The sequence below is a fragment of the Geotrypetes seraphini genome, chromosome 12 (genome assembly GCF_902459505.1).
Source record: "Geotrypetes seraphini chromosome 12, aGeoSer1.1, whole genome shotgun sequence".
In the NCBI taxonomy this organism is placed as follows: Eukaryota; Metazoa; Chordata; class Amphibia; order Gymnophiona; family Dermophiidae; genus Geotrypetes; species Geotrypetes seraphini.
This window is the reverse complement of record NC_047095.1, coordinates 54,096,797-54,119,559: the sequence shown is the minus strand read 5'-3', so window position 1 is coordinate 54,119,559 and position 22,763 is coordinate 54,096,797. Positions and strand designations below refer to the sequence as shown.

The following is a 22,763-nucleotide window of genomic DNA, read 5'->3' as shown; positions in this document are numbered from 1 at the left end:
GTCAATGATTTACAGACTTTTTAAAATTTGGAATACAGTCCGAAGTGATGCTGCCCATAAGCTTCAATATAGAGGTTCCAAGTTAAAAAAAAAATTATAATTCATGTGTTTTTAACTTTAAAATCAAAGTACATCAGCACAGGATACATTTAGATGAAAATGTGGGCGTCCAATGAGATTTCTGCTCTGCTCCTTTTGATCATCTATTTTCCATCCTGCTTGGGTATTACAGGAGAAAGCAAGTTGGATGAGTTTTCTGTACTGAGGTATGTTGTCATTTTACATAACGACTTTAAGAAGTGAAATAACAGTGTGTATTTTAAACCAGAGATACGTTTGTTTAATTATGACTTTTTAATGAGCACCATTACGCATTTCTTATAGTAACGAGCAACATAAGAATATAATCTACATATTATCATCATAATTTTCAGTTCAATTGAAGGTATTTAGCAATGGTTTTCCTGCATATTCATAAAAACTTTCCAGTTTAATGTGTTAGTGATTTATCTATGATATTTGCACTTTTCTGGAAGCAAGTATATTCTACGCTTGCTCGCCTTGCAAGACTGGTTTTCAGAATCCATTTTTAGGGCTGGAATATGTGAACGGGGCGTTGCTTAGGGCATCATAGTTAAGGGGAAAGTGTGGCGCAGTGGTTAAAGCTACAGCCTCTGATCACCAGAGCTGGTATTGTGACATCACAATGTCTCATTCCACCAATGCCTAAGAGCCAACCTCATCAGTGATGTCACAATGGCTTGATTGGCCTGTACTTGGCTCACTTTTACTATATGTTGATTTCTAGAGTGGTGCAGTGGTTCAAGCTACAGCCTCAGCCCCCTGAGGTTGTGGGTATAACCCCATGCTCCTCCTTGTGACCCTGGGCAAATCACCCATTCCTCTCCTCCCCCCCCCCCCCACCATTGCCCCAGGTACATTAGAATGTGATGCCACCGGAACAGACAGGGAAAAATGCTCAAGTACCTGAATAAACTCATGTAAACCGTTCTGAGTTCCCCTGGGAGAACAGTATAGAAAATAGAATAAATAAATGAGTGTGAAAAGCTTCAGCCTCTGATAACCAGAGCTGGTATTGTGACATCACAATGCCTCATTCCATCAATGGCTAAGAGCCAACCTCATCAGTGATGTCACAATGGCTTGATTGTCCTATATTTGGCTCATTTTTGCTACATTTTGATTTCTAGAGTGGTGCAGTGGTTAAAGCTACAGCCTCAGCACCCTGAGGTTGTGGGTTCAAACCCATGCTGCTCCTTTTGACCCTGGGCAAGTCACTTAATCCCCCCATTGCCCCAGGTACATTGCATAGATTGTGAGCCTGCCAGGACAGAGAGGGAAAACTGCTTGAGTACCTGAATAAAGTCATGTAAACCGTTCTGAGCTCCCCTGGGAGAACGGTATAGAAAATTGAATAAATTAAAAAAAAAAAAAAAAAAAATTAGTTCCGGGGGCTTCCAGTCTGCTCAGAAGGAAGAGACACTTCACCAGTGATATCCCAGGTGTTACTGCAGCTGTGATGCTGTAGATTTGGATTATTTAATTTTGGAATTGCAGTGGTTTTGGTCCTGGGGGTTACTGGATGTGTTTAGTGAGTCTGTCCAACGAACATTAATGGGGCAAATGGGAATTGCCAGTAATTCATGTGATGTGATAATATTATGTAAGTACGTTTTGGAACCCGCTTTGTATAAAGCGGGATATAAGCCAATAAACTATGAGAAACCTAGCACACTTCACTACATGTTCATGAAGGAAGGTCTTAACCCAAATCATCAAGTGTGTGTTTGCCAAAGAGCACTAATCAGATAAACTTATAAACCATTTGCACTGATAAAGCACTGTTAAAATGAATGTAAAGAGGTTTTAATCAAATTACCTCATTCTTAAGCATACACGGTGTAATTGGACTTGTATTTGTAAGAGACCTTAGAGAAGGTTTGTCTAGGGGAGGAGTTTAGGCAGATTGCAGGAAGTGATGTAATTTATATGACTGTTCCATTAAATAGGTACTTGCTTACATGCTTTACATGGGAACATTTATGCCTAATTCTGGCTCAATTTCTGCTGTATATGCCTTTATAAAACTAGTAGAAATATGCCCCTCTTGCCCAGTTAACCTAAAACAGCCCCCATAATGGAATAATGGGGAAGCACTATCATTTAAAAATCTCTGTTAATTGCCTTATGGGGTTTTTTTTTTCCTTTTCTATTCTCCATGTTTTGTTTCTTGAGTCCCATTGTTGGGGGTCCATAGCTCAAGATGGGGCTAAGTTAATTGTTATAATTTGCGGATTTTTAATGTTTCTGATACCATTTTTTGCTCATTATCAATCAGCTTCATGTCTTATTTCGAAATGCAAACAAAAAAACAAACAAACCATGAATGATATTGGTTTTGTTTTTTTTTTTTTTGGTTCGTTATGTATTGTTTTCCATTCATAATGACACAAAACCTACATTATCATATTTGTTCTTTGTCACTTTATCAATTACTAAAGAGTTAAAACATTCATCAACGCATGAATATGGTAGGAAAGATACAAGGGTTGTAAAAATTTAGGCCCCCCTTTTACAAAGCTGCAGTAGAAGTTTCTACCGCGGGCTGGCGGGGGGGGGGGGAGGGTACTGGGGGGGTTATCCACCTAGGGCGCCATATTGGTGGCAACACTAGCACCTGTTAAGGGATTCTGGGATTTCCAGGTGTGACAGGTGATATGAAAGCTGAGTTGTCGTGGATCAGGGATCTCAAAGTCCCTCCTTGAGGGCCGCAATCCAGTTGGGTTTTCAGGATTTCCCCAATGAATATGCATTGAAAGCAGTGCATGCACATAGATCTCATGCATATTCATTGGGGAAATCCTGAAAACCCAACTGGATTGCGGCCCTCAAGGACTTTGAGACTGTGTGGTGCAGTGGTTAGAACTACAGCCTCAGCACCCTGAGGTTGACCCTGGGCAAGTCACTTAATCCCCTAGTGCCCCAGGTACATTAGACAGAGTGGGAGCCCAACAAGATAGACAGGGAAAAATGCTTGAGTTCCCGAATGTAAACCACTTAGGCTATAAGTGGTATATAAATAAAATTGAGGCTGGGGGAGGGAGGGAACACCACTGCCCTCGCAACGCCACTGTAACTAGGGTAAGCCTACTTTCAAGGTTTCCGTTCTAAGTCACTTTTATGTCATATACAATCCTATCTCTCACCGAATCCTCATTAATTACAGTAAAGTTCGATGTGAGTTACGAGCAGCATACACTTCTCCCTTCGTATTCGCCATTTCAGCAATCGTGGTTTCGATTATTCGCGGTTTTTAGCTTGCTGGCTCCTCCCCCCAAATTACATCAGCTTGCCTAGAGAAATCGCCGATTCCAAGCGTTCACAGAGAAAAATCGCCTTTCCCAGCGCTTTCTTCACCGTATTTTTGCTTCAGGAACAAGACCAGGTCTCCCACCGTGTTATTTGCGGTTTCACCATATTCACGATGGTTTTTAATAGAAAACCACGAATAACATATGAAAAAGTTATTCGCAGTTTTAGGCTTGCTGGCTCCTCCCCCATCCCCCCACAATTATATCAGCTTGCCTAGAGAAATCGCCGATTCCAAGCTTTCACAGAGAAAAATTGCCGATTCCTGGCGCTTTCTTCACCGTGTTTTGCCTCTCCTTCAAGAACAGGCCAGGTCTCCCACCATGTTATTCGCAGTTTCACCCTATTCACGATGGTTTTTAATAGGAAAACAGCAAATAACATATGAAAAAGTTATTCGCGGTTTTTCTGTATTCGCGGGTCTGTTAATGCCCTATCCCAGCAAATACGCAGGGGGAAGTGCACTGCTACATAGAATTCTGTATAGAGTTAAACATGTTACAAAGAATTATGCATGCGATAACAAATTATCCTCTTCCCCCTTTTACAAAACCGTAGCGCATTTTATAGCGCTGGCCACAGAATTTCTAGGAACGTCGGAACTGTTACCGTCACGGCCGGCGCTAAAAACTGCACTACGTTTTTTTTAAAGGGGGTGGCTATATATGCTGCATAAAGTTATCAAACGGTGCATACAGTCTGAGGTAATATATCAAAAATAGCTGCCTGTTAGCATGAACAACTGCTCACTTGTCTTTTATAAAATATTTTGGCCCTATTTTGATAAGCCACAGTAGAGGTTTCTACCGCGGCCCGGGCGCTAATTGCTCCAACGCTCATAGGAATTCTATGAGTCACAGTAGAAACCTCTATCACGGCTTAGTAAAAGAGGAGGGGAGGGGGTCATTTGTTATTACTGTGTTATTATTATTGTTTATATACTGCCTACAAGACCGAAAGTTATTGTAGCGGCATACATTGAGGTAGTGTAACATAGTAACATAGTAGATGACGGCAGATAAAGACCCGAATGGTCCATCCAGTCTGCCCAACCTGATTCAATTTAAATTTTTTCTTCTTAGCTATTTCTGGGCAAGAATCCAAAGCTCTGCCCGGTACTGTGCTTGGGTTCCAACTGCCGAAATCTCTGTTAAAACTTCCTCCATCCCATCTAAACCCTCACACCCACTGAAGCCCTCTCCAGCCCATCCTCCCCCAAACAACCATATATAGACACAGACCGTGCAAGTCTGCCCAGTACTGGCCTTAGTTCAATAGGTATTTTTCTGTTCCTGGAGAGCTCACAATCTACTCGTGTACACGCAGCTCCTGATTGGTGTAGCCTGACTTTACTACAGGAAGAGGCGGTCAGAGCAGACCACGAATGATTGAGTCCACGAACCACGAATTTGCAGGGAAACACTGTAATAGTAAGCTATATATTCTTTACTGACAGAGTCAGTTTTAGATTATTGTAAAATATCTTTCCAGTACATTTTCAATAATTCCAAAAGAGCTAAATAATGAGTCATTGGGAAATTCAATCATCTCAAATTCCTACTGCGAAATTGATTTTCATTAGCTTCCAATAGATTATGTAACAAAGGAAGCAGCAGCAGCCTGTAGGGTCTCTAGAGATTTCCCCATCTTCCCTACATTCACATCAATCTCGCCCAAACTTTTCTCAACCCCAGACGGCTTAATAGCTCCATTCTGTGATAATTGACATAATGAAGCAACTGTTTCTTGCATAGAAGATTCAATTTGTTTTACAACTTACCACACATCTTGTAAAGTGGCCTGTTTTCCCCGAGGAGGCTCAGTTTCTTCCGAAATAATTGCAGGAACCATCTGTACTGGCTTAGGGAGAGGGACCTTCAAAACAGAAAGTCCCATACTCTCGTTGCCGGTTAATTTTCCCATCTGAGGTAAAAGAAAAGGAGGAGAAGATTGATTACCTCATGGAGAAACAACTATCTCCTCCAAAGCTATGTTTCCAGGTGGAGGAGGTGGAGCTCATTCAAAGGACGACAGGAAAGCAACTGTTGGGGAGAGTATCAACTTCTGCTACTGGAACAGCACATCTTAAATGAAAATCCATGGGACATTTTGTCACAGTTATAGTTAACGATGGTCCAGATATTGATTCTTTCTTCCCATGGTAAAAATCCTCTGGTCTCTGAAGGTGCTCGAAGGAGGCATGTGTCTTTGGCCTCTCCCCTTCATATACATGACCGTGGGCCATGTATTGTGGTCAGGGCTCACAGAAAAAGGCCCCAAAGATGATGTCAGCAGGGTGCCCGCAACTTGCCAGAAGCAGCGGTGTCGGGAATGCTGGTCAATCCACACACCCATGGTCAGGCTTAACGCCCCTTCATCAGGGCCCACCAAACTTCAGCCAGCCACAGCTGATGCATGCTGAGAAAACTGATGCTAGATCGTCGGGCTACAGAGAGGGGAGGAGCCAGAGCGGCCACAGGAACTTTAAGCTGAGAACAGAAGCGTAAAGCGTGCAAACAGCTGGGGAGAAATGTCACCAAATTACTAACCCTCAGCTAGCTCATGTCCATTACGTAATATATAGTATATGTATGATGAAAAAAAACAGTACATAACGGCTGAAGCTGTCATACACTCAGGTATGTATTGCTTCATTCATATCTTTGGGGGGTGGGAGGGGGGGGTCATCTGGTCAATTTGGGTTCTTTTCTTTTGGCACGTATTTGTTATTAAAACAGGTCTAGCTCCAGACGTCTAACTTTTGCACTGGACTTATTCTTAAATGCTGAATCATGGCAGGAAAATGCCCAAATCTATTATTTCTCTTGCAAAAACATACAGGAGTCAACATTCAAAAGGGTTTAATCAGGCTGGAGACATTCCTGCCCAATTAAGGGAAAGGGGATGGGATTCGATATACTGCCTTTCTATGGTTACTATGAAAGTGGTTTACATATTATGTAAAGGTACTTATTTTAAATTATATTAAACTAGTTTTTTAGCTCGTTACATTAACGGGTGCTAGAATAGATGTGTAAACTTAGGCATTTCTTTCTTTCTTTCTGTATTTCTCCCTGGCCCCTGTGTGTCTGTCTTTCTTTCTTTCTATCTCTCTCCTTGCCCCCTACCTGTCTGTCTTTCTTTCTTTCCCTCTCTCCCCCTCTCCAGCAGCACCCCTTCCCTGCTCCCCCTGTCCAGCAGTAGCCCTGCTCCCTTCCTTTTATCTCCCCCCTATTCAGCAGTACCCCTTCTCTGCTCCCCCTGTCCAGCAGTAGCCCTTCTCCTTTCCTTTTATCTCCCTCATGTCCAGCAGCACCCCTTCCCTGCTCCCCCTGTCCAGCAGTAACCCTTCTCCCTTCCTTTACCTCCCCCCTGTCCAGCAGCACCCCTTCCCTGATCCCTCCCTGTCCAGCAGCACTGGTCCAGCAGCACTGGGCCTAGCAAATGCCCCACGGCCACACAGCTCTATGGGAGTGATAGAGTGGGGCCAGGCATCAGCGACGGAGGAGGCCGAGAAGCAGTAACACCGAATCCGACATTGCCATCTTACTTCTCGGGGCAGGAACGTTGCAGTAACGCCAAACCCGACACTGCCATCTTTCCTCTCGGGGCAGGAACTTTGCTGGGGAAACTGCCGCATGCGTCACAAACCTCCGCAGGCTCCTACTGCACATGCGGAGGCATGGAGCCACGGATCACTGATCACGGCCGCACGGAAAATGAAGTGTGCTTGCGCACTAAGGGTTTTAATTTAGTGGATTAAATTACTCGATTTGAAATTATGTATCTTCGTAATGTTAGTATTGTCTTCTCTGGTATTCTTAATTAGATTGTGAGCCCGTTCGGGACAGAGAAAGTAGCTCATTGTCTATATTTACTCCCTCTTTTACTAAGGTGCGCTAATTGAATTAGCGCGCACTAAATGCTAACGCGTCCATAGACTAACATGCACGTGCTAGCGTTTAGCACGCTAATCGGTTAGCACACCTTAGTAAAAGAGGGCCTTAGTATTGTAAACCGCTTAATACCTATGTTCAAGCAGTATATCGAATGCAATAAATCCAATTCAATCCAGGTGACTCCCCAAGAGTCTCAGGTAGCTCCAGTGGGAATCAAACCCAGATCCCCTGGTTCTCAGGCCATTGCACTAACTCAGTGCATTGCAAACCGTGTGCTGTGGCACACCAGTGTGCCTCCTGAGATTTTAGGTGTGCCGCAACACACTGGCGAGGAGGAGGGTTGCCTACGCGCGGCTGACTGCCTACAGGACGTGCTTCTCGCGCTGAGAGGCACGTCCTTTAGGAAGCCAGCCGGCACAGATTACGCTCCTCCTGGCCGGCGTCTCTCCTCCTCTCCCCGCACCTCACGGATTCCTCCACCGAGGATGTGCGCATGCGCGCATGTGCGGACATTGACACAATGGCGTCGTGTATGCGTGTAATGTCATCGCAGCGACGTCTGCGCATTTCCGGGTGCCTCCTGGCCGGGGCACTAGATTTAGTGTGCCGCCAGCTGGAAAGTTTGCGAGACACTGCACTAACCATTAGGCTACTCCTCCATAACCTATTAAACCCTGCCATTAAATTACATTAGTGGCTTCTATTCCGCTTGTACCTGCAGATCTAGGCGGATAACAGAAGATAACTGAACATTTCCAGGAAGGTTACAGGAAACGGTGCTAATTACATGATTGAGAGATTACTTGGAAAATTTCATGATCGGGAACAATAAGGAAATGTTTTAGATTTTCTTGATAAATTTTCTGAATAGCAGGGTTTTAATTTCCCTTCAGAATATTTTGTAGTCGGAGGTAGTTTTCAGTATGTTTGAGAGGTGGTCTATTTTCGCTGCTTGCGTTGCTAGTAGACTGTCGTACATCTTCTTGCGTTATGTTCCTTTGATTGGAGGGTGAATAAATGGGGTCTGAGTTCTCCTAGGTCTGGTTGATTTATTTCGGTTTAGGAAATCGGTTAGGTAGGAGGGGGCGGTGCCGTTCATTACTTTGAATAATATACAGTAAAATTTGAAGAATATTCGTTCTTTTGTGGGGAGCCAGCGTGAGTCTAGGTGTGCGGTGGTGATGTGGTCATATTTGCTTAGTGAGTAGATCAGTCTAAGGGCTGTGTTTTGCACTGTCTGCAGTTTTGTCATACTTGTGGGGCTTGGCATGTAGAGGATGTTGCAGTAGTCCAAAAGTCCAAGGACTGAGGATTGAACTATGAGACGGTATTGCTCCCTGTCTAAGAATTTTCTTATTTGTCTCTGGTTGCGCATGACTCCAAATGCTTTCTGGGTGGTCTTGTTGCTTTGAAGTTGCATGGTGCAGCATCCCCTATCCCGATAGGATAAAGGCATCCCAAAGGCGGTTAGGGCAGAGTTAGCAGTGATTTTTAGTACATTACATTACATAGTACTTCTTGACCGTGTAACCGTAAGTTCAAGGTAAGGGTATTAACGTAGAACATAATCTTTTCCAGAGAAAGGCAAATGGTAAAAACCAGAGGACATAATTTGAGGTTGAGGGGTGGTAGATTCAAAGGCAAAGCTAGCAAATTCTACTTTACGGAGAGGGTGGTGGATGCCTGGAATGTGCTCCCAAGAGAGGTGGTGGAGAGTAAAACGGTGACTGAGTTCAAAGAAGCTTGGGATGAACACAGAGGATCTAGAATCAGAAAATAATATTAAATATTGAACTAAGGCCAGTACTGGGCAGACTTGCACGGTCTGTGTCTGTATATGGCCATTTGGTGGAGGATGAGCTGGGGAGGGCTTCAATGGCTGGGAGGGTGTAGATGGGCTGGAGTAGGTTTTAACGGAGATTTTGGCAGTAGGAACCCAGGCACAGTACCGGGTACAGCTTTAGATTCTTGCCCAGAAATAGCAAAGAAGAAAGAAAAAAAAAAAAAAAATTTAAATTGAATCAGGTTGGGCAGACTGGATGGACCATTCGGGTCTTTAACTGCCGTCATCTACTATGTTACTATCTTCAACGCGGTTTACAAAAGATTACTAACAATAGTCACAATGCACGGAATAAAATGAGTTAAATAGTCAGATATTTAGAAAAAAGATAGGTCTTCAATTGTATTCTAAAATGTTTGTAAGAATAGGCTGTAAGCGGGAACGTTCGAAACTCTTCATCATGAAGAGCTGCTTGGGACGCTAACGTGTGATTTAAAAACTTCTTACTTTTGCAGCCCTGAACAGAAGGACAGTTAAACAAGGGATGAGTTTTTCTACTGTGTCTGTAAGAAGCTAGAGAAAATCTATAAACCAAGTAAAGAGGAGCTGTACATTGAGAGCCGTGTAACGGAAGCAACCCTGCTTAAACAACACCCGAGCCTCCATAGGCAGCCAATGTAGCTCCCAGTAAAAAGGCGTGACATGATCATATTTCTTCAAGCCGTAAATCAATCTAACCAGTTGCCAGTTCTTTCTTGGTAATTGTCAAATAAATAATATTACAATAGTCAAGAAGACTTGGGGCTCCTTTTACGAAGCCGCGTTAGCGGCTTTATTGCACGCAACTTTTTTAGCGCCCGCTAACCCCCGCCCTAGCTGGAAAACTACCGCCTGCTCAAGAGGAGGCGGTAGCGGCTAGCGCGGCTGGCAATTTAGCGCGCGCTATTACGCGCGTTAACCTGCTAACACGGCTTCATAAAAGGAGCCCTTAATAACAGCGATTGAACCAATAATCTAAAGGCAGCAAGTTCAAAGTAAGCTCTAATAGTTCATAGCTTCCGTCAAGTAAAATAACTTTTACGTACTACTGCATCTATCTGGGTTTTCATGGTAAGATGCTGGTCTAAAATAAGTCCTAATATTTTAATCGGATGGATTGTATAAGAAATTGAATTTATACTAATGGAGAATTCAAAAGGAACTATTCAAAACACTGCTATAAAATTAATGAAGAAAAATAAAAAATTTGATCATGTTACACTGCTTCTAAAGGAAGAACATTGGCTTCCAGTAAATTATAGAATCACTTATAAAATAGCTCTACTCACACATAAATAAAGCTCCCATACTTTTAGAAATATATCTAATTCCATACTCCCCCATAAAATCCTTAAGATCTTTAGATAAAGCCCTGTTGGTAGTACCTTCCTTAAAAGTTTTATACTCTAAAAGAGATATGATTTTTTTCTGTTACAGCTCCACAAATTTGGAATTCACTTCCACTTAATATAAGAGAAGAAAAATCTCTTAGTAAGTTTAAAAGTCTTCTAAAGAGCTGGCTATTCAAAGACGCTTTCCAATAGATTGGTCATACTCTACAATTGATTCAGGTAGACGATTTAATAGAATAAAGCGGGTATTTGTTCCCTTACCTTTTGTGTCTTAACCCTTCCCTGGTTTTATTTTTACTCTTAATTTTTAAAAAAAATTGTATTTACGTTTAGTGTTTTTACCCCTTCCCCCCTTACATATAATATTGTATTGGTAATGAATATTATGTTTGTTAGTTTTATAATGTTTTTTTAATTTTTTTATAATTTTGGAACTTGTGTAATTCGCATTGGATTTGGACTATGCGAGGTAATCAAAATACTAAATAAACTTGAAACTTGAAACTAGAAGATGCCACAAAAAACTTTGTTTTGTCTGAATGGAGTTTAAGTGTAAATTGTTGCATCATAAGAACATAAGAATTGCCGCTACTGGGTCAGACCAGCGGTCCATCATACCCAGCAGTCCGCTCACGCGGCGGCCTTCTGGTCGAAGACCAGCACCCTGACTAAGACTATCCCTATCAGCGTACGTCCTTGTTCAGCAGGAACTTGTCTAACTTTGTCTTGAATCCCTGGAGGGTGATTTCCCCTATAACAGCCTCCAGAAGAGCGTTCCAGTTTTCCACCACTCTCTGGGTGAAGAAGAACTTCCTTACATTTGTACAGAATCTATCCCCTTCCAACTTTAGAGAGTGCCCTCTCGTTCTCCCTACCTTGGAGAGGGTGAACAACCTGTCTTTATCTACTTTGTCTTGAATCCCTGGAGGGTGATTTCCCCTATAACAGCCTCCAGAAGAGCGTTCCAGTTTTCCACCACTCTCTGGGTGAACAAGAACTTCCTTACGTTTGTACAGAATCTATCCCCTTCCAACTTTAGAGAGTGCCCTCATCGTTCTCCCCACCTTGGAGAAGGTGAACAACCTGTCCTTATCTACTAAGTCTATCCCCTTCAGTACCTTATTACGGTTTCAACTTTAGCAGTGATCTAAGACAATGCTGACTTAAAGGGCATGACAATTGTAATGTCATCGGCATAGCTAAACATCCCTATGTCCAGATTTTTCAAACACAAACCTAATGATGAAAGGTAAACATTACATAATGTAGGTGAGAGAGGAGAACCCTGGGGAACACCGCATGGTTCTTCCAAGTAGGAGAAAGTTGAGTCCTAAACCTACCTTGGTAAGGTCCAATAACTAAGAACATAAAATTAGGACATCATAATAGCTGTCCTAACCTTATGCGGCGTTAACTGTGCACCGGTCTGAATATTGTCTGCTGTCCAGTTAACTTCTGGGTTGCCAAACATAACCATATATTCAAAGCTGGGCGTTGCACTTGACCTGGCTTTGAATATTTGGAGTTAGTGCAGCCTTTAGCTAGAAGTAACTTATTGGCTGATCAACAACATGGGCTGGATATCGAGTCCATAGTAAATACAGCAGCACCCATGAAATCTTTTTTATTTTAAAAAATTTATGCACAATGTTCTGAGCCTGTTTACATTTTATTATTTTTCACATCATTTTTACAATGGTGCATTTTGTAACCTTCTTCATAGTTGATTTTCCGAGGAAAATGGTATAAGCCTATGAAGTAAATCAATAAAAATAAATGAAACCTTTTCATACCATGGATAAATAGTGGGGTTGCTCTGCTAGAGACGAGTTGGAAAGAGAAAAATAAAGGTCAACAGACACATTGTAAATAATTATTTTTCATTGGACTAACGTGCTACATTTCTGATAAGCCTTTTGGCGGAATGTTATCCCCGTTGTCCACAGCAAAATTTCTTTTTGACCTGATAAAAAAACCGCCATAATACAAATATTTTTTAAAAAAGAAAAGAAGATAGAACAACTTTAACCAAATGGTGTTGCTAATATTAGACATACTAGACTATTTATTTATTTAGATTTTTATCCCTTCCTCCCAGTAGCTCAGAACGGTCTACAAGTAAACATACACAATGGAAGTAATTAGGCAATAAGATGTACAATAGGTTTAAATGTTTGGACATACAAGACTATGCAGTAGTTAAATACAGGGGGTATACAGCAAATTAAGAGTAGAGTTTACGTATAAGCAGTTTAGTTTAGATAAGTCATTTAGTTTAGTATAAGTAGATTAGTTTAGTGCAGGTTATTTGAGTTTAGATACAATTTATCAGAGTACAGACTATAGAGAGGACTATACTGAGATTTAGGGAGAAGTTAGACAGGGGAGAGAAGAGAGAGATGGGGTTTAAGGGGGGGAGTAGACTGAGGGAGACCTTTAGTTGAAGAGGAGGGTCTTTACCATTTTACGGAATGTCAATAATGAGTTCTGTTGCCTGAGTTGAGGGGGGAGTTGGTTCCAGAGATGTGGAATGAAGTGGCTGTAGGATCGTTTGTGGGCAGTTTCTGAGAGGAGGGACCTTCCAGGGGGAATGCATAGGTGTATTTCCGATTTTGAGCGGAGGGTGCGAGTGGGGGTGTAGATGGGAAGCTTGGACTAGACTAACACAAAACGATAGGTAGATGGGGAGGAAATACAATTGAATATAGGATAGATAAACATTTAAGGAAAGGACAAAAGGAAGAACGCTGCAAATTGTTTCTTTGGTCAGATTGATGGGAGGAGGCTTGAGAAAGGTTTGGATATTAAAAGCTTCTTTAAATAACTGGCTCTTAAGAAGGCCTTTATAGCGATCTAGAGTGTTCTCTTCTCTCACAAGAGGGGGGAGAGTGTTCCAAAGCTGAGGGGCCAACACAGAAAAGATGTCTTGACGTTTTGTGCCAGTGATTCGCAGAGAGGGGACAATAGGTAATCTGTGGTCGGAAGATCTGAGGAGACGGGACGGCTCCTATGGAATCAGATATTTTTCAATGAATTGGGGGAGATTTGGTTTGTAATGTTTTAAAAGTTATGAATGCAATTTTGTAAGGCAACCCATGACATACAAAAGTACAAAATGATGTGCCAAAATACATACAAGATCGACAATAAATACACCCACAAAACAAAGCAAAAATACAAACAGTAAAATACAAAGGCGACCAGCACCTTACTGTCATCATCTCTTCTTCATTAACCACACAGTCTCATACCTTGTATTTCATCTGGCAAATGTACTCAGGGAGATTGTTCCACTCCCTAGGCCCTATACAACGGAATAGACTATCCCTCGACATTGGTAGCCTCAACTCTAGGAGGGCCTTCCAAGCATGTGTGTGATATCACCCATGCATACTCAGAGACCCTCCAGATGCGGCCGGGAGGTCGGGGCTTTCCAAAACCTGGACAAACTACCAGGTTTTGGAAAGTCCATCCAGGCACCAGACAGTCCTCTAAAAAGAGGACATGTCCGAATTTTCCCGGGCGTCTGGTACATTTTTGGCCTCCTTTTACAAAGCTGCACTAGCGGTTTTAGCGTGTGCTTAGCGCACGCTAGACGCTAGCGTCAGCATTGAGCCGGCGTTAGTTCTAGCCACGTAGCACGGGTTTAGCACGCACTAAAATTCTGCTTGCGCTAAAAACGCTATCGTAGCTTTGTAAAAGGAGCCCTGTATTTTTCAAGTTCTGTGGTTATTTTACAAATATAAAAAATGTTTTTCCCCCCCCCCCCAGATCTTACCAAATTTACTCAAGAGAGAAGGGTGACATATAGAAAACAGGTCCAGTCTTTAAGTGGAACGTTTCAACTTTACGGACCGTGTAAATGTGTGGTTGTTGTAATCTTCCATTAGATATATTTTCTAATGAACTGCCGCTTTAGGTAGAAGCTTAATATTTGGAGTCATCTTAGGCCCTCTTTTACTAAGCTGCGGTAGAGGTTTCTAAACCAGGGTGCAAAGTGCTCTGACACTGCTATTCTATGAGCATTGGAGCATTTAGTGGAGTCTACTATGGAGTGATAAGAATGTTGCTTTTTTACAGGACTTTATCAACCATTAGTGTTATTTATTTATTTATTTATTTATTTTTTAATAAACTTTATTAATTTTAAAAACAATCATAGTGCATTAACAAATAAACACATATATAATAATACAATAAAAGCACTTTACACTAACAAATATACCTAAACAAACATTTTAGCCCTCTCACCCCTTTAATTAATAATCTATAAACTTAATTCTTTAAAAACTATCAATAATTTTATCATATTTAAAAAATAACCTTGTAAATCCCCACCCCAGCCTCCCACCCTGGATGTGTATAATAAAATGAACAATAATAAGATCAATTTCTACAATAAGTTATCAATGGCTCCCAAACCTTTGAAAATTTCCTATAATTAGTGTTATATAGTGTATATATTAGTGTAATATAGTGTTATTTTAAAAATATTTTTTTCTTATGAATAACCCTGTTGCATTAAGGTGTATATTCTTTCGATTCTGTCCAATCCCCTCCCCCCTCTTCCAGGATAGGGTTTCCGGAATTTCCCCAGACACGTCCTCTTTTAGAGGACATGTCCAGGTATCCAGGAGGCTTTTCATAACCCAGCATTTTGTCCAGGTTTTGAAAAGCTGGTGAGATCAGGGCCGCAGGGCTGCGCAGATGCACTCCAGCCCCGGCCCGAAGAGACAAGGATTGTGCAGAGCTGAGTTTTGAGCGGGGGGGTGGGGGGCAGGGCAAGGCTGGGAGTGTAACGGAGTGAACCTGGGGGTGTTATGGAGCGGGGTCATGCATCTACTTTTACCAGATGGAAAATCTGGTAACCCAAGCCCCCCTTTTACAAAACCGTAGCATGTTTTTTTGCGCTGGCCGCTGCGGTAACAGCTCCAACACTTATAAAATTTCTACGAGTGTCGGAGCTGTTACTGTCATGGCCGGTGCTAAATACCAAGCTACGGTTTTGTAAAAGGGGGTGGGGGTGTTTGTGCACTAGAGCACATAATATTGTGGTATATGGATGATATATCTTTCAAGGATTTTTTTTCTATGATGTGATTTTCCTTAACTGTTTCTACTTGTATAATATTCATAAATGCAAAATAAAAATTTTTTAAAAACCCTTGAGAAGTATCACTGAAGCTCCAATGCATTCTGGGAATTGGTTAAACATGTGATATGAGAATGTATACATTTCAGCAGATTTATTTGAATCCTAGAATCCACAGTTGTCAGATGTAATATATAGATTCTCTCGAAAAATTTCAACACTTTTCCCAGTGAAACTGAGAAAAATGGAAAATTTCCATTAAGCTGGAGGCTGGCTAAAACTCACCAGATTTGGGTCTGGCTTTGAATCCCCTCCACTACATTGGTCATGCCTCGGTCTTCTAAAATCAAGGTAGGCAATATGGTAAGAGCTGCATCCCTATATGGCATTAGGCATTTTTTAACATGGTTGTATTTTTGCCAGGTATGCAGTTGTAACTTAAATAGATGCTTACATCTATGATCAATATAAATCTGGAGTTGCTAATTCTGTTTAGGAGAGACCGTAGATCGGCAGATGGGACACCGGCCCCAGTTGACTGCCAGCTTGGTCAGTGGACAGAATGGACTCCTTGTTTTGCTTGCCAAGAGAAAAAAGTAAGAGCTCCTTTTAAGCATTTGATTGAGCAGAGTCAATGATGTAATGTAATGTAATGTAATTTATTTCTTATATACCGCTACATCCGTTAGGTTCTAAGCGGTTTACAGAAAATATACATTAAGATTAGAAATAAGAAAGGTACTTGAAAAATTCCCTTACTGTCCCGAAGGCTCACAATCTAACTAAAGTACCTGGAGGGTAATAGAGAAGTGAAAAGTAGAGTTAGAGGAAAAATAAAAATAAAATAAACATTGATCTAAATACTTTGGAAGGTAGAAGAGAGGAGAGAAAGGAATAGAAGCAGAAGGGGGAGCCGTTGAACAGTAGAATTCTGGAGAAATAGAACAAAACAAAGACAAAAGGCAAAACAATAGATAAGATTAAAGATAAATCATAAGCTGGAAAGAAAAATAAAATGAAACTTTGTCTTCAATCCACGGTTTCAGCGTCAGTGATGAAGTGGAGCAAGTAAGTTTAGGAGGAGCGAAGGTAGGGCATTGAAACAAGTCTAACCTCCATTTCCACCCACCCAGGTCTCATAAAAGGTAACGTGGTCTTCAACTTCACCTCTGTGTTCTCCAAACTCTATTCACTAGACATGGTATTTTGCCTCATAATCCTTTGTACGTACATGACGCAATATAAAAATCAAACTGCAACCAAATCTTACGGAAACATTTCAGATTTTAAAAAATGTTAATGACAGTATATATGAATATAGTGGAATCCTTACAACGCTTTTCAGACATTGTAATGCATTCCGCAAATCGATCAAAACCGCCCTATTCTCAAAATTCATTGACTAAAACGGTCCCCTCCCCCACTAAGACTCCTCTCATGGATGTTCTAAATCTTTCAGACACTCATTACCCTTAGATGCTGGTGGCGGTGGGAATGGTGATAGTTGGGGGCCTTGTTTTGATTCAATAATTTTTATGTGCATTAGATGAACGCTCTTGCTAAAAATTCTGCGTGCATGCATCGACAGAGTAAAATGGGGAAAAGATGGATGGGAAGTCATCTATGAGAGTACTAGGAGCGTGCTAGGTCCTCCGCTATCTCTTTCATGGGAGTAACACTGTAGAATAAGTTGACTTGACCACTAAGGGCTCCTTATACTAAGCTGCGATAGCGTTTAGCGCATGCAGAATTTTAGCGCGTAGAATTTTAGCTGGCATTAGTGTCTAGCACGCGGGGCAATTTAGCGCTTGCTAAACGTGCGCTAAAACCGCTAGCGCAGCTTTGTAAAAGGAGCCCTAAGAGTTCTTGTAGATTTTCGGAAGTTTAAGAAACTTCTGAAAACGACATTATTTGTGGAAGCATTTCAATAAATGCTTTTTTTTCCAGGATAATGAATGTTTCTGTATTGATATGCTGTTGAATGCTGTAAAATATGGCTGATATGAAGGACCTGTTATTATTTATAGAATGTAAAGACGCTACTTTTCAAGAAATTCCTGCAAACGTCTTAATACCACTAGCTCCTTCCCACTCCCAATACCACTTCCCAATACCTTCCTGATTCTCCAGAGCAACATTATCTACTTTTTATCTCCTCTAGAAATTACCAGATATCTTCTTCTTGTAATACGTTTTTTGTAATTCTTTTGTAATCTGCCTTGAACCTGAAGTAATGCCGCTTATTTTACCTCATTGGAATGACTACTAGACGGCATTGTATTTTCCAAAACAGACAATATTTTTATTGTTAGTATAAAGACTTACAAAATTACAGCATCAAAGACATAGCAGAAAGAAATATTATATTGTCAGTTCAGAATATGCAATGGAGAGTAGAACTTACACTGATATGCCTAAGAAGAGGGCTAGCACATCCCCGCTGGCATAAGCAAGTGAATCTCTCTGGTTTTACCTGTGATGCATAGATAGTTATATAGAGAAATTCTCTCTCTGTTCATAAAAAAAAAAAGCACATCCCCGAACTCTGGTCATGTACGTCCCTATTGGTACAAAAAATGTATACCTAACTATTCCCTCCCCCAGTCCACGCCTCTCTCACTTCTCCCTCAAGTAGGGGGGCCCGAGCAGAAACAGAGGGCACTTCGTGAACTTTCTTCCTCCATGTCTGGAATCCTTATCACCTTGCAGATGCTGATTTGTGGTTTTACAATGCTGTACATCTTCAGGATGGTGACCTTGTAGGTAGTCTTATGCAGAAAGTTGGCAAGGGTGACCTTCCAGCACCTCAGCTGTGCCTGGTTCCCAGACCTTGCTTCAGAGACAGACAGCAAATGTCCAGCCAGTGGTTTAGAAGTTCTGTCTTGGTACCAGGCCCCCACGTCTCTCCTCCCCCTTCATCCTGCAGGGGTTGTTGCTTGTTATAAATGTTTTATGGCTTTTCAGGGTGCCTTGCATATGTTAAGTCATACAGCACTGATAACAGCTCAGCACAAATGAACAATGGCCACAGAACCTTGGAGAAGTATCCTTCCAGCAGGGAATGGAGACAAGAACTTTGTAGCAAAGGCCAGCTGGGTTAGCATTTCAAAGGATACATGTGTTCACAGATAGCAAGGTACATCTGGTTAGCTTGTAAAGGAAGACTGTTTTTTAGGCAGTGGGAAAATATGCATTTATGTCCAGCATACACAAGTTAGTCCGGTTTGTCCAGGTTATCCATCCCAAACCGCAAGGCAATGGAGGAATAGAAATTTCTAATGCAATGTAATGTAATATGTGCTGTATGTTTCTTATTTTATATGGTTGTCTAAACCGCCTAGTTATAGGAGGTTAAGAAATCTTTTAAATAAATAAATCTGGGGTAAGGAGGCCAAATTTTTTGTGATGAAATGTTGCTCCCGGATAATAAGTGCACAGTCTTCTTAAAGAATGCACACGCTGTTCCAATATTTATAGCTTATAGTTGATGCATTTATAGCCCATCTTTATCAAAGTGGGCCCAAAAGTATACACATAATTTACCCCCTTTTATTAAACTGCGCTAGCAGTTTTTAGCGTGGTGAGCTGTGCTGAATGGCCCACGTTGCTCCCGACACTCATAGAGTTCCTATGAGCTCATAGAGTTCCTAGAGTTCAGGAGCTGCGCGGGCCTTTTGGCGCGGCTCACCGCGCTAAAAACTGCTAGCGCAGTTTAATAGAAGAGGCCATTAAATTACAGACATCCATAGATAAGAGACAATTACAAAACCCTCCCCTTAATCACGCCATCCAGCACCAATCCAACCCCAAAATAAGTGTTCAACACTCATGTTTCATTTTACAAAATAGCCCCAACTCTTTCTCTTCTCTCTTCCCATATTTTTTAAACTCTGTAAACCGTGTCGAGCTCTACTTCAGTGGAGAAGATGCGGTATATAAACCTAAGGCTTAGTTTAGTTTAGTTTAGTTTAGCGCTAACTGCCGTGGTAACAGCTCCAACACTCATAGAGTTCCTATGAGCATCCAAGCTGTTACCACCACGGCCAACACTAAAAATGCCAGCTCGGCTTTGTAAAAGAGAGGGAGAAGGTAAATATATTAAAAAAAAAAAAAATTATTTTTATTATTTTCAACTTAAATTTCAAGTATTACACTTGTACAGAAAGCAAGAATAGAATAGATATCAAATACAATAGTAATATAATTCCTAAGTTAACAAATATACTATTTATGCTCAAGTCCACAAATTCAGATCCAAGAATTAAAGAAAATTGGCGAAATTATAAAGAAAAACAGTAATATAACAAGAAACTGAGAGCTATAGCATTGAGATGGGGTCACAATATCCAAATTATAGGGCTCAAAGATTGTTAACATTCAGACGAGACATAGCCACGAAGTTGGTCAGTTGTGATGGTTCAAAAAACACATATTTAAGAGTACGGTAATATACAATACATTTACACGGGTGTCTCAAATAAAAAGTTGCCCCCAAAGATAAAACCCCAGGTTTCAAAAGAAGAAATTCACGGCGGCGCCTTTGCGTCTCCCGTGCCAAATCTGGGAACATTTGTATTTTATAGCCAAAAAAGCTTTTTTGTCTATTTTTAAAGTGAAGTTTTAACAACCATGTTTTATCAATTGGCAAAGCTAAAGTAATAATCATAGTGGCTGGTGATGCTAAATCCTTCTCAGATGTTTCTAAGATCTGTGAAATGTTTAAGGGTTCTTGATCTGAAGATTTTACTTTTGGTTGTTGATTTTGTTCTTTATCAGGCAAATAATAAACCCTTGAAAATGGTGGTAATGAATCTTCGGGTATCTCTAAATTCTCCACTAGATATCTCTTAAGCATATCTCTAGGTGTTACTAATTCGAGTCTTGGAAAATTAATTAACCTTAAATTATTGCTACGTGAGTTGTTCTCAAGCATTTCAATCTTCTTCCTTAGGTTAATATTGTCTTTAACTAAGGTCTCTTGAATTTGTTTCGATGATACAATTTATTTTTCTATTTTTTGAATAGATGAGTTAGAAGTATTCGTTTCTTCTCTTAAATTCTTCAGTTCCTTATCGTGTTCCTTAATTTTCCCTTCAATTTGTTGAAGTGTAGGAGTAATATTTTTAACAAAACCAGCCATTAAGTCCCAAATAGAGTCTAAAGTCACTTCTGCAGGTTTAATCAGTACAGTTGGAGTTTGTGTAAATGTAAAGTGCTCACCGTCCTGAAGTCCTTTGAGGGGAGTCTTCTGCCCTTCCCCCTCATGTTGAGATGGTGTTCCCACAGATACCTCCATGGGGGCCCTGGGAAAGTGGGCCCCAACCTCCAAACTTGCCTCTGGAGAGGAGAAAACCAGTGAATCCGGGGTTTCCCCGCCCCTGGGAGAGCTGGTCATCTGGGGCTGCGGGGGCGGTGCCCTAACGTCGGGGCTCAGTGTAGTATCGGGCCCAGGAGCATCCACAACGGGTTCGCCTCCCTGTGTCCTCTGTGGGCCGCCATCCGACGTCGCTGTGACCTCCTGCATGCGCCGCAAGAGTTCACGAATATTCCCGAGACCCGGGGCTCCAGGACGCCGCGAGGCAGAAGCGGCACTCCGGCCCCGTCTCTTCGGCATCGCGGTAAGTAAAAACCGCTAGAAAAGTTTCAACGAACGCGATCCTGGGACAGGTAAATATAATTTTAACATTCTTTTAAAAGTATCCAGGTCTCTCTGTTGCCTAATATATAATGGAATATTATTCCAGTTATCAGGACCAATGCACCTTCTCTAGTCGTTTGCAATCTCATTTGCTTTACGGTTGGCATAGACAAATCTTCACATTTAGCTGAACGTAAATTGCGAGATGGCATATATGGAAATGCCCTATCGACCAAATATTTTGGTGCTATCCAATGTACATACAAATATGTTAACAACTACATGTACTGTATTTTATATTCAATTTGTAGCCAGTACATTTTGATGTAAAATTCTGACACACGGTAGTATTTTGCAATCCCAAACAGGACGCGAATTATAGAATCTTGGGTTACTTGCAATGCATGAACTGCAGTTGTAGATACTCCCCAAAGAACAAGATTGCAATAGTCCAGACTGGATGAAACTGTTTGAAGAACACATTTAAAATTAGCTCCAGACAAATATGATCTGAGATTACTCAATAATCTCAGTTTAAAATACACCTTTTTCACCAATTCCAAGTTCCCAAGTTTCTTTATTCTTTAATATGCTGTTTATCAAACAGGTACTTAAACGGTTTACAATAGAAAGTGTTTAAAAAATAAATTAAAAATAAAATATATCTATAATTAGAAATAAAAGGGGGCATAGGCAGACTGACACACTGGAAACGAGATGGGAGGAGAAATTAGATAAGTTAATAAATACATCAAGATTAAAAATCAAAATAAAAGGGAGGAGGGAGGGGAAGATACATTATGGTAGTGCTTGTTTCAAAAGAAGCATTTTTTCTCAATGTCCATCAAAGAACTACATGAATTTTATTTGAAAGAAATGAGATCAGAGAGTGTAGGCATCTTTAGAAAGAAAAGTCTTAAGTTTGGACTTGAATTTTTCTAAAGAATTTTTTAGGCGAAGACCCAATGGGAGGTCATTCCACAGAGAGGGAGTGGTAACCGAGAAGATGGATTTGCGAGTGGTATTGTAAAATAGTTCACGTACTGAACGGATGGTGAGTAGGTTTTGATTATTGGAATGAAGTGTCCTGGAGGGAGTATATGGGATCAGGAGTTGGTCTATGAAAGCTGGTGAGTTAGCGTGTTTGGTTTTGAATGTTAGTGGAAGTATTTTGTAGGATAGGCGATGGGTAATGGGTAGCCAGTGGGCTTTATGGAGAAGGGGAGTGACATGGTCAAATTTCTTTCATGTATATGTGCCTGAAAAGACAGCCGTGAGTCAAGAATCACGCCTAAATATTGTACCTTGAAGGAAAAAATGCATAGTCTTTGATGGTTCCTCTTTTTGCGTTTGCAATTTAGTATAGACACCGCAGATTACAGCAGCCAGCCAAGTATGAGGGGAGAATATGTGCTGGTTATCTCTGGGATGAAGCATCTTGCAAGACAACAGAGAGATGTGTGCCACAAGCCCAATGCGGTGAAGACTTCCAGTGTGAAGAAACAGGTGAGCCATATTTCTGGTGGCCAGAGTCAGGATGTTTAAAGAAACTGCGAGTTGCTCATGGTAT

At 41.1% G+C, this 22,763-nt stretch overlaps 1 protein-coding gene across 1 annotated transcript in view; it reads left to right on the top strand.

Annotated features, from left to right (window-relative positions):
* The first annotated feature begins 61 nt into the window (after positions 1-61).
* The window catches only part of C8A (complement C8 alpha chain), a 60,876-nt gene continuing 38,174 nt past the window's right edge, over positions 62-22,763 (top strand). Inside the window, 3 exon segments of the mRNA XM_033915529.1 lie at positions 62-266; positions 16,052-16,151; positions 22,555-22,699. Of these exon segments, the coding sequence (XP_033771420.1) occupies positions 154-266; positions 16,052-16,151; positions 22,555-22,699 (358 nt within the window). The 5' untranslated portion in view covers positions 62-153.